At 38.6% G+C, this 13323-nt stretch overlaps 1 protein-coding gene across 1 annotated transcript in view; it reads right to left on the minus strand.

Annotated features, from left to right (window-relative positions):
- Positions 1-13323, minus strand: part of LOC128666270 (uncharacterized) — a 112530-nt gene that overhangs the window by 15203 nt on the left and 84004 nt on the right. Inside the window, exons 8-11 of the mRNA XM_053720748.1 lie at positions 11945-12034; positions 11800-11853; positions 2600-2662; positions 226-276 (exon numbers count right to left, since the gene is read on the minus strand). Coding sequence (XP_053576723.1) covers positions 226-276; positions 2600-2662; positions 11800-11853; positions 11945-12034 — 258 coding nt within the window. The remainder of the gene's footprint in view (positions 1-225; positions 277-2599; positions 2663-11799; positions 11854-11944; positions 12035-13323) is intronic.

Raw genomic sequence — 13323 nt, forward strand, 5'->3', positions numbered from 1 at the left:
GCACTCCCTGTATAACAGATGCAAAATTGAAACATGATTACAATTGTATTGTCTAGCTGAATAATGAAGACAAAATGATGGGTTTCACGTCCCTTTAACTTTTATAACTGAATAAACAATATGTGAAATCCCAGTTAGTAGAACAAGATAATGACAGCTCTATTATCATCACATATAATACAAAAGAGTAGCAAATTATTGTAAGCATAAGGTTTGCTATCTTACCATCCTTCCTTATTCCCCAGCTTTTTCTATTGCCCTTGGGACGGGTGACATCTAATTTATATGCCAAAAAAAACAAAACACAACATATTATATTAATTCAGTATTTTAACAGCAGAAATAATGAGACATACAAGAAAAAGTCTTCTAATACCAGATACTCATGAGCAAATGATTAGACACAGACATTTTTTGGTTTTGTCCAATATTCATTAAAGGGACAGTAAACACCTTGAAGTTTTTATAGAAATGGTTTAGTTATGTTTAATGAAGCCACTCTGTAATATACTTTCATTATTTATTTTGCCCTCTTCATGTAATTTAGCTCTGAAAATTGAGGATTTTCCTATTCTCAGAACTTGAAATGCACGTTGCTGACTTCTCAAGGCTGACCTTGCTACAAATCTGTCCCTAATTGGCTTTAAAGGGACATGAAACAAAATAAAATATTTCAAAATTTCAGAGATTTTAACCCCCAGAGTGGGAGTGCGCTACATTTAGTTCAATAGTGCGATCGGGGCATCGGGCACACTGATGCGCTTTTGGAAAGAAGACTGAAAGAAGTCCTCAGTTATTTTGTTATCGTTTGATGGATAATCTAGTGCATGCCAACAGCTGCATGTTGGATAATATGAGGTACTTGAATGGAACAGCTGCTATGTAAAGTGCACGTGAAGACTGTGGAATCTGCCTATTCCACCAACATATGTCCAAGTAAGAAAATGTCCACAGCACTTCTCTTATATATAACTCACAACTTTATTCCATGACAAAAAATGATATTATATTTTTTGTCATGGAATAAAGTTGTGAGTTATATATAAGAGAAGTGCTGTGGACATTTTCTTACTTGGATAATATGCGAATATTAATTTCCTCACATAATAGACTATGGTGACGTGCAGTAAAATTCATGTCAGATAAAACTTGACCACTTTATATAAATATATTCAAGGCCCATATACAGAGATGGCAGAAGTTCTGTTTATTCCAAGAAATTTGTTTGCGTCAAGAGGTCACAGTTTAAGGCTGGAGGAAAGGAGATTTAGTCTCCAGAAACGTTAACATTAGATACATTTAAAAATGGTTTAGATACACTTCTGGTTAGAAACAGAATTCAGGGATATGATTGTTGGTGTTAAATGGGTCACCTTTTTAATAGGATTAATTTAAGATCAACTGGAGCTTTTATTGTAGATACATAAGATTTGTATAGGTTGAACTCAATGGACTTTTCAACCTCATCTACTATGTACAGTATGTAAAATTCCATATTTCTAACCTCGTCAATGACTATATTTCCTATGCAAACTCATTTCATGTATGTTTCATGGATAATAAGGAAATGTCTAAGTTTTATATATATATATATATATATATATAAAAAAAATAATATATATATATATATATATATATATATATATATATATAAAATACAGAAATGGACTGCACTCTCAAACCGGACTAAGTGCATATCCCATGACCCTGGAAAGATCACATTTTGTTTTGTATTTTTTTTTTGCACCTAGGCTTGTCTGGGGTTAACTGCCTGAGTCACTGAAAGCTCTGCAGCTGGCTGTGAGTGCTGGCAGGCACCCAGGGCTGTGTGTTTTGCAGGGTCATGGGATGTGCACCCAGTCCAGTTTGAGAGAGTAATCCATTTCCTTGTTTTCTATGTGTATTTAGGGAAATGTGTTGTATATGTATATAGCGTTTTCATGTGTTTTCTTATGCAAATTAGCAAATGACAATCTTTTACTTCAGGTCTAAAAAAAAACCCTACATTTTGAAGAGGTATTCTGGATTGTTCACGAGCGCAACACTTAACTCTCAACTTGTAATACGAATGCAGTGAGCATGCCAATACTGCTCTGTGCTATTCGTTAATAGTGTAGGCTGCGCTATGAACGTTTAGAAGCCTTGGTTAAAATACCAGATTGTATGTGCGAGGCCGAGCACATGATAACGCACACTGCGCTATTGATTGGGCTCCATTTGTAATCTAGGCCTTAATGTACAAATATTTATCCACTGATTGCTCCTGCTTCCTATATTCCTAACCCTAGAACATTCTTTGGGGCAGTTTATGGTTTGGTAGCTCTGCCTCAGTTTGCCTCCTGCAGCTCTCTGTCTTCCAAATGACCTGTTTTGTTTTCTTCAGTACTAGGAACCATCTTGTCCAAGCAGACTCCTCCCATGACAGAAAGCCTTGCCCACTGTTCATCTTAACTCCGCATTTTGTTTGCAATAGCTCTCTCCTCAGGCTGCCCTGACTCAGCCCCCTGACTCCTGGTTCTGCATACTCTCGGGGCAATGCTGGAAGGGAAAGATATATTTGAGTAGAAAGGAACAGGAATATTATAGAAATAAGCCTCACCATCATCACAAGAATTGTTTTTTCCATCATCTCTTTTTTCTTTCTCTCTCCCCTTTCTTCTTTCTGTTAAAATAAATACAAACATTATTATATTCAAGTCGCCATAGCAAACAAACCAACTGGTGTCTACTACTCCAAACTTGAAATTAAACATTTATCAGCTAAAATCAGTGTTCAGAATTTTTTTTTTTTTTAAATGATTTTTATTGAGGTTTAGTTAAAGACATACATAGATCATAATAACACATTCTTTTGCCAAATGAGATTAGGCTTCAATGTTACAGGAGTAATAAAATAAACATGCAAGAAACGTTTAGCCAACAATTTACATAGTTTGCAAACATTAAACAGATAAGATGCTGATCTTTCAGGAACCTTCTGCCTGACACGATATATTACTCTTGGGCCAACAAAAGTGATAGGAAATAATGAAGCGAGAGAAGGAACTTGTGACCAAGGAGACCACTTTTGGATCTCAATGATAAACCTCTATTTTTGAAATTTAATAGCAATTTTGTTCCTGAGGACCTGAGGATTCATATAACATAAGACGCGAGGGGTATTAACTAGGAATTCTGATGAATCCACAGGATTACTCATAATTTATGTAAATTCAAGCGTATAGTAACTTTCTTGAAATGAATAAGGTAGATAGAGTATAACCAATATATATAGTGCTATGTAAGATATAAAATAGTATTAACTTCCTGTAGTGATAAACAGAATCTGAAGTGGAATATTTAAATATAGCATATATGCAATTGGGAGGCAACAGTGATCAGTCCTGCTGATCTGGATGGTCTTGTAGATTCTTCTCTTAAATACTATGTGGGAATTAAAATTTAGGAAGTGTGAGATGCAATAGTTAGGTTGCGGTATACACGAGACAAACCGCGTATTAAGCCCCTCTAAAATAGAGGGTACATTATTATTATTATGGGGGGGGGGGGAGGTGATTTAAATATATGAAGCAACTTAGAAGTTATGAAGGCGCAGCATAGATGAGATTGGCCGCTTATTTAACCCTCCTAAACTAGGTGGTACACTAAGGTGAGAAGGGAGAGGAGGTGGTAGTATGAAGGTGAAAATCAAGATATATGAAGAGAGCACTAGGTCTATGTGAATAGTTTCAAGGGTGCATGAATTGCTAGGGGGTTACTAGAAACAGGTTAATTGTATAGTGGGTCACCGTTGTGCTCTGAATAAAGAAACTTAGGGGTCTCTATGAGAGTAAGTTTTATATAGGAAAAATCCATGGTGCTGAGTTTGGAAACTACAACCAAGCAATATAATTTAATACTAAACTCTTTTCTTTTCTGGGGACCCTGGGAACCTAAACTTACCGCAAAGCACAAGAACCAATGTTGATTACACCAGAGCTCTTAACTATTTACAGACGGTTCTATAGTGAGCAAGCAACTCTGAAGATAGTAATAACAAGGGGATGTAGTAAGTTAAAGTCTATTATGGACCCATTAATCTATATTGCGGAGAAGTTAATACATTTGCAGAAGGGGAAGCTAGCCTTAGTGAGAGTAAATCACCTAGTACTAGGGTTAAGTTGAAGTCATTCTAAAATTTACAGGAGCTGGGTCAGTGTAGGGTAAATAAATAGACTGAGAGACCTGTTGTGGCCTTGCTGAATAGGAACTATGTAAACATATTAGTGTACAAGAGAGCAGTGTGACACAAGAAAGGGTGGTGATAAAATAAACCGGTAATGATACAGTAATACAGTAAGATATACAATTATACAGTAAGATAGTTTGCCTGTCATATAAAAATATCTTGTTAATCCCTCGAATAGTAAGACAATAGAGTAAGTGGTCTTGCCTTCGCTATCCCGGCCGCAGACAGCTCAGCATTAGTAGTGTGAGGCATAGAGGTGAGAGTTACATTCAGAGCAAAAATATAAGCCCACGGGAGTGTTTTAACTGGACTCTATTCTTCTCGGGCAAGAGTTCAAACAGTGATAAAGTGATAAAGCGTTAGAGCATCAGATGCCTATTCTGTGTCCACACTGCGTATAAATGACAATTAATAAACAGTAGACAGTCATTTATATCAAGTTTGCGTATAGGGAGTCGCTCAACCTTTTCCTTTAGTGAGCTATTAGAAGGTTGCTATAAGAGAGGGGTTAATCAGCACACATAGACCTAGATAGGGCTGGAAAAGTTTTGGGAAATAGAAGCAAATATTATGAGTCTGCTGCAAAGACCTGGGAATATAATTAGACAATTTTCTAATAGGAGATGTAATAGTAAAGTTCAGTCATGCAGCGACACAGAATCTCACCAGCTGTTCGGCCTCAACCCACACCTTTTCGCCATGGTTGATAATGTCCCGTAACTTGTGGGGAGAGGCCTGTCACCACTAACAGCTCCGGGCTCCGCAACAGAACTCTGGTAATTGCCAACTCCGGGCCCAATAGTGGCCTTGTATAGCTCTTTGCTGCTGCAGCGACAGGCAGATAGACTTCCGTGAGCGGCCAGGTAACTGCACACATGATTTCTTTAGTTGCCAGTAGTAGTCCCCATCCGCACCCACCGGACACCGCAAGAGGCATCCGGTGTGCTGGACTAGAGCATCTCCTCCCGGTTGGCGGCATGAAGGCAGAAGCTGAGTTGCCTGAGGGTGTCAGGCATCCTGTATGGAGAATCTTGTCCACGGGATCCTTCCAAGGTAGGTAAGGCGCTGCAGTCCTTGATTGTGTTCTCATCACAGCATGCCCAGGAGGCGAGGAGCGCCGGGGCCCCAAGGCGCCACCGCCCCCAGGAGCAGCCATGTCAGCGGGCACGTGGGTAATATGGGCCGCAAACTTACTAGTTATTTGGTGGGACGATAAGGCAAATAGGCGATTAAATATGTCCCTGCACCCATCCAGAAAGAGGTGCATCTCCTTTAATATCTGATCTCCAGTCAACATGGTTGCTAATAATAGAAGGTAGACAGACAGCTTACTAAAAGCACCGTAGCGGTGGGCCCAAGATGGCTGACCACGAAGCTGCCTATCAGTGGTATGTGGAATCACTGGGTCTCGTCAATTTAGTGCAGTCCTCTCAAGAATTAGACACACAGCTCTCCCAAGTAAAACAATCTTCGTCTAGGGACCAATATTTGGGCTGGAGCAGTCTGTATTATTAAACTTTATATGTAATGTCGTTGGAGCTCCTGAAATGTGCGACTGCACTGCTTCACTGCTGGCTCCGCCCCCAGTGTTCAGAATTTTAATCTTTACTTTTAGTGTTTCATTTTAAGAGATTATTTTAAAATGTCTAAGGTTCTATTTTTCTTTGTTTTTTATATGGATGTTCCAATGCTGAGAAATATAGTTTTTATGTGTGTAAGGTGAGCCGCTATCCACCAATTGAGTTCTTTATCAGCCAATGAGCAATCTATCTCATGAACTTGTTGTTAACAAAAATCTAAAAAATAAATAAATTTCACTTTAAACATTTAATATTGTACTCCTGTACTCTTATTTAGTTAACAATTGTTATGTATCTGACAGTTTAATATCTTTACTCCCACTGTGCATTCAATTAGAAAAATAATTCATGTATTTGCAGAAAGCAGTTGAATATATTAAAGGGACACTAAACCCAAATTTTTTCTTTCGTTATTCAGATAGAGCATGCAATTGTAAGCAACTTTCTAATTTACTCCTATTATCAAAATTTTCTAATTCTCCTGGTATGTTTATTTGAAAGCAAGAATGTAAGTTTAGATGCCGGCCCATTTTTGGGTTGTCCTTGCTGATTGGACAACACCAATAAACAAGTGTTGTCCATGGTACTGAACCATAAATTTACTGGCTCCTTAGCTTAGATGCCTTCTTTTTCAAATAAAGATAGCAAGAGAATGAAGAAAAATGGATAATAGGAGTAAATTAGAAAATTGCTTAATATTGCATGCTCTTTCTGAATCATGAAAGAAAAAATTTGGATTCAGTGTCCCTTTAAGCTACACTGTGTGAATACAGATGATTTGTTATTCCAAACTGTATCATATAAAGAGGTTTTTTTCAGTTACTACTGTGTAATGTGTGATTTTCCTATGAGACATTTGTCGATTCCTTATTCACCCTTATTTATTTATTTTTTTTAAGTTGGAAACCCTGACATGTCCACTTATTTTAACATTTTGGAAAGATATCCACACCGAAATTGAAAAGGGTTTCTCCTGTAAAATAATAATAATTTGACCTGTTAACATTTTTATTTCACAAGAAAGTTAAAATAACCTGTAAACTGAAGCTTTGGCTATTTCATATCTTTTTAAATAGTGCAAATTCCTCAAAAATAGGAACAAACCACTACCCATTGACCTTAGAGTGGATTGCATAAGTCAACAATACTATTTCTTAAGGCCTAGATTTGGAGTTTGGCGGTAGCCGTGAAAACCAGCGTTAGAGGATCCTAACGCTGGTTTTAGGCTACCTCCGGTATTTGGAGTCACTCAAAAAAGGGTCTAACGCTCACTTTTCAGCCGCGACTTTTCCATACCGCAGATCCCCTTACGTCAATTGCGTATCCTATCTTTTCAATGGGATCTTTCTAACTCCGGTATTTAGAGTCGTGTCTGAAGTGAGCGTTAGAAATCTAACGACAAAACTCCAGCCGCAGAAAAAAGTCAGTAGTTAAGAGCTTTTTGGGCTAACGCCGGTTCATAAAGCTCTTAACTACTGTACTCTAAAGTACACTAACACCCATAAACTACCTATGTACCCCTAAACCGAGGTCCCCCCACATCGCCGCCACTCGATTAAATTTTTTTAACCCCTAATCTGCCGACCACGACCTACGTTATACTTATGTACCCCTAATCTGCTGCCCCTAACACCCCCGACCCCTATATTATATTTATTAATACCTACACTTATTAACCCCTAATCTGCCGACCGCAAAGCGCCGCCACCTACATTATAGCTATGTACCCCTAATCTGCTGCCCCTAGCATCGCCGACCCCTATATTATATTTATTAACCCCTAATCTGCCCCCCTCAACGTCGCCTCCACCTGCCTACACTTATTAACCCCTAATCTTCCGAGCGGACCGCACCGCTACGATAATAAAGTTATTAACCCCTAATCCGCCTCACTAACCCTATAATAAATAGTATTAACCCCTAATCTGCCCTCCCTAACATCGCAGACACCTAACTTCAATTATTAACCCCTAATCTGCCGACCGGAGCTCACCGCTATTCTAATAAATGTATTAACCCCTAAAGCTAAGTCTAACCCTAACACTAACACCCCCCTAAGTTAAATATAATTTTAATCTAACGAAATTAATTAACTCTTATTAAATAAATTATTCCTATTTAAAGCTAAATACTTACCTGTAAAATAAATCCTAATATAGCTACAATATAAATTATAATTACATTGTAGCTATTTTAGGATTAATATTTATTTTACAGGCAACTTTGTAATTATTTTAACCAGGTACAATAGCTATTAAATAGTTAAGAACTATTTAATAGTTACCTAGTTAAAATAATTGCAAAATTACCTGTAAAATAAATCCTAACCTAAGTTACAATTAAACCTAACACTATACTATCATTAAATTAATTAAATAAAATACCTACAATTACCTACAATTAAACCTAACACTACACTATCAATACATTAATTAAATACAATATCTACAAATAACTACAATGAAATAAACTAACTAAAGTACAAAAAATAAAAAAGAACTAAGTTACGAAAAAGAAAAAAATATTTACAAACATAAGAAAAATATTACAACAATTTTAAACTAATTACACCTACTCTAAGCCCCCTAATAAAATAACAAAGCCCCCCAAAATAAAAAATGCCCTACCCTATTCTAAATTACTAAAGTTAAAAGCTCTTTTACCTTACCAGCCCTGAACAGGGCCCTTTGCGGGGCATGCCCCAAGAAGTTCAGCTCTTTTGCCTGTAAAAAAAAACATACAATACCCCCCCCCAACATTACAACCCACCACCCACATACCCCTAATCTAACCCAAACCCCCCTTAAATAAACCTAACACTAAGCCCCTGAAGATCTTCCTACCTTGTCTTCACCATACTAGGTTCACCGATCAGTCCAGAAGAGCTCCTCCGATGTCCTGATCCAAGCCCAAGCGGGGGGCTGAAGATGTCCATGATCCGGTAGAAGTCTTCATCCAAGCGGGGCAGAAGAGGTCTTCCATCCGATTGAAGTCTTCATCCAAGCGGGGCAGAAGAGGTCTTCCATCCGATTGAAGTCTTCATCCAGGCGGCATCTTCTATCGACATCCATCTGGAGCGGAGCAGCAGCATCCTGAAGACCTCCGACGCGGAACATCCATCCTGGCCTACGACTGAACGACGAATGACGGTTCCTTTAAATGACATCATCCAAGATGGCGTCCCTCGAATTCCGATTGGCTGATAGGATTCTATCAGCCAATCGGAATTAAGGTAGGAATATTCTGATTGGCTGATGGAATCAGCCAATCAGAATCAAGTTCAATCCGATTGGCTGATCCAATCAGCCAATCAGATTGAGCTTGCATTCTATTGGCTGTTCCGATCAGGCAATAGAATGCAAGCTCAATCTGATTGGCTGATCAGCCAATCAGAATATTCCTACCTTAATTCCGATTGGCTGATAGAATCCTATCAGCCAATCGGAATTCGAGGGATGCCATCTTGGATGACGTCATTTAAAGGAACCGTCATTCGTCGTTCAGTCGTCGGCCAGGATGGATGTTCTGCATCGGAGGTCTTCAGGATGCTGCCGCTCCGCTCCAGATGGATGTCGATAGAAGATGCCGCCTGGATGAAGACTTCAATCGGATGGAAGACCTCTTCTGCCCCGCTTGGATGAAGACTTCAATTGGATGGAAGACCTCTTCTGCCCCGCTTGGATGAAGACTTCTACCGGATCATGGACATCTTCAGCCCCCCGCTTGGGCTTGGATCAGGACATCGGAGGAGCTCTTCTGGACCGATCGGTGAACCTGGTATGGTGAAGACAAGGTAGGAAGATCTTCAGGGGCTTAGTGTTAGGTTTATTTAGGGGGGGTTGGGTTAGATTAGGGGTATGTGGGTGGTGGGTTGTAATGTTGGGCGGGGGTATTGTATGTTTTTTTTTACAGGCAAAAGAGCTGAACTTCTTGGGGCATGCCCCGCAAAGGGCCCTGTTCAGGGCTGGTAAGGTAAAAGAGCTTTTAACTTTAGTAATTTAGAATAGGGTAGGGCATTTTTTATTTTGGGGGGCTTTGTTATTTTATTAGGGGGCTTAGAGTAGGTGTAATTAGTTTAAAATTGTTGCAATATTTTTCTTATGTTTGTAAATATTTTTTTATTTTTTGTAACTTAGTTCTTTTTTCATTGTAGTTATTTGTAGATATTGTATTTAATTAATGTATTGATAGTGTAGTGTTAGGTTTAATTGTAGGTAATTGTAGGTATTTTATTTAATTAATTTAAAGATAGTATAGTGTTAGGTTTAATTGTAACTTAGGTTAGGATTTATTTTACAGGTAATTTTGTAATTATTTTAACTAGGTAACTATTAAATAGTTCTTAACTATTTAATAGCTATTGTACCTGGTTAAAATAATTACAAAGTTGCCTGTAAAATAAATATTAATCCTAAAATAGCTACAATGTAATTATAATTTATATTGTAGCTATATTAGGATTTATTTTACACGTAAGTATTTAGCTTTAAATAGGAATAATTTATTTAATAAAAGTTCATTAATTTCGTTAGATTAAAATTATATTTAATTTAGGGGGGTGTTAGTGTTAGGGTTAGATTTAGCTTTAGGGGTTAATACATTTATTAGAATAGCGGTGAGCTCCGGTCGGCAGATTAGGGGTTAATGTTTGAAGTTAGGTGTCAGCGATGTTAGGGAGGGCAGATTAGGGGTTAATCCTATTTATTATAGGGTTAGTGAGGCGGATTAGGGGTTAATAACTTTATTATAGTAGCGGTGCGGTCCGCTCGGCAGATTAGGGGTTAATAAGTGTAGGCAGGTGGAGGCGACGTTGTGGGAGGCAGATTAGGGGTTAATAACTATAATATAGGGGTCGGCGGTGTTAGGGGCAGCAGATTAGGGGTACATAAGGATAATGTAAGTAGCGGCGGTTTACGGAGCGGCAGATTAGGGGTTAAAAATAATATGCAGGGGTCAGCGATAGCGGGGGCGGCAGATTAGGGGTTAATAAGTGTAAGGTTAGGGGTGTTTAGACTCGGGGTACATGTTAGGGTGTTAGGTGCAGACGTAGGAAGTGTTTACGCATAGCAAACAATGGGGCTGCGTTAGGAGCTGAACGCGGCTTTTTTGCAGGTGTTTTTTTTCAGCTCAAACAGCCCCATTGTTTTCTATGGGGGAATCGTGCACGAGCACGTTTTTGAGGCTGGCCGCGTCCGTAAGCAACTCTGGTATCGAGAGTTGGAGTGGCGTTAAAAATGCTCTACGCTCTTTTTTTGGAGCCTAACGCAGCGATTCTGTGGACTCTCAATACCAGAGTTATTTTTATGGTGCGGCCAGAAAAAAGCCAGCGTTAGCTACGTGGGTCGTTACCGACAAAACTCTAAATCTAGCCGTTAGAAAGTTATTCCTATATGATCAGAGCCCAACTTCCCATGTATGATTCTATAACATTTAAATGGGACAAATACATTAATGTCAAGAAGGGTTAACTTCACTTGACCACTAAAGGTTCGCTACCTATACAGAGGGAGCAAAATTACTGTAATATTAATATATTTCTCTTATGTTTTCTATATTAAAAACCTGTTAATGTTTACGATTGGGGATTGTAAATACCACTATACATGTTAAATTTTAGAAACTGATGCACAGTCTTGTTTTGTATTTTACCTATGAAAAAGCTTTATTGAAAATAATATCGGCTGGCTTGTAAGTTTACATTACTGCTTTTTCAAAAAAAGATACCAAGAGAACGAATAAAAAATTGTATTCCTTTAAAGGGAGACTCAAGTCAAACTTAAACTTTCATGATTCAGATAGAGCATGCCATTTTAAACAACTTTACAATTTACTTCCATTAACAACAAAGTATATATATTTTTTTATTTATTAAAAATAAATTATATTAAAATTAAGCAAAATGTAAACTTAACAGTTTTTTACAAAGCTGAAACTACAACAAATGCATCCTATAAGTGGCTTTAAGACAAAAGTAAAGTAAATATTTCACACCTGTAATTTGGATTTCCTTCTTCTTTTCCTTTAAAACTTCATCTTTTGAATCTGCTGTTGTAAGATAAATTAAACAAAATAAAATATATATATATATATAACAACATTACTAAATTATGAATTTATAGGCAAAACATTAATGTACCTGTTTCTTCTTGTGATTTTTTCTCAGTTTCCTCTTTCTGACGTGAAACTGGCTTTACAGTTGCTACAGCTGCAGATGGTTTGACAGCACCTAATAAATAACTGGGTTTTAAAAAATCCTTTTTTTCAGGAATAACTTAGTGAAACATGTTGCATCTCATTTCCGTTTTTAACTTCTGGAAGTAGACTCTAGATGGCGCCCTACAGCCAAAAATAATGAAACTATTTCTCTTTTATTTATTTAATGGTTAATGCAACATGTATACTGCATATGCATTTCAACTAGTGACAGAACATGCAATTAATAAAAGGTGCACACAATTGACTAAATTGTGGCCATGATTAAGTTATTTAACCCCTTAACGACCAAGGACGTACGCCACACGTCCTCAAAAAAAATACAGTTAATGACCGAGGACGTGTGGCGTACGTCCTTGGTCTGGAAAGCAGCTGGAAGCGATCCTGCTCGCTTCCAGCTGCTTTCCGGTTATTGCAGTGATGCCTCGATATGGAGGCATCCTGCAATAACCCCCCTTGGCCATCCGATGCAGAGAGAGCCACTCTGTGGCCATCGATGCTATGTATGGAGTGGAGGGGGCGGGATCGGGGGCGGGACACACGGGGGCGCGCACGGGAGCACGCGCGTGCACGGGGGTTGGTGGGCGGGCGTGTGCACGGGGCGGGAGCGGGTGGGAACCGCTACACTACAGAAAAACATAAAGTTAAAAGTAAAAAAAAATAAGAAACTTTAAATATTAAAAATATAATCTAAGGGATCTGGAAGGGGTTGGTCTTGGTGGGGGGGGGAAAGCTACACTACAGAAAGGGCTTTTTTTTTTTTAAAAAAAAGGCACATTTTTTGCAAAACTGGGTACTGGCAGACAGCTGCCAGTACCCAAGATGGCGCCCATTAAGGCAGAGGGGAAGGGTTAGAGAGCTGTTAGGTGGGGGATCAGTGAGGTTGGGGTCTAAAGGGGGATCGTACACATCAGCATATGTAAATATGCTTCTTTTTTTTTTAAAAAAAAGGGCCAAATACCTTTTATTTTAGTACTGGCAGAGTTTCTGCCAGTACTTAAGATGGCAGGGACAATTGTGGGGTGGGGGAGGGAAGAGAGCTGTTTGGGAGGGATCAGGGGGTCTGATGTTTCAGGTGGGAGGCTGAGCTCTACACTAAAGATAAAATTAACCCTGCAAGCTCCCTACAAGCTACATAATTAACCCCTTCACTGCTAGCCATAATACACGTGTGATGCGCAGCGGCATTTAGAGGCCTTCTAATTACCAAAAAGCAATGCCAAAGCCATATATGTCTGCTATTTCTGAACAAAGGGGATCCCAGAGAAGCATTTACAACCATTTGTGCCATAATTGCACAAG

Source organism: Bombina bombina, chromosome 7, assembly GCF_027579735.1.
Source record: "Bombina bombina isolate aBomBom1 chromosome 7, aBomBom1.pri, whole genome shotgun sequence".
NCBI classification, from domain to species: Eukaryota; Metazoa; Chordata; class Amphibia; order Anura; family Bombinatoridae; genus Bombina; species Bombina bombina.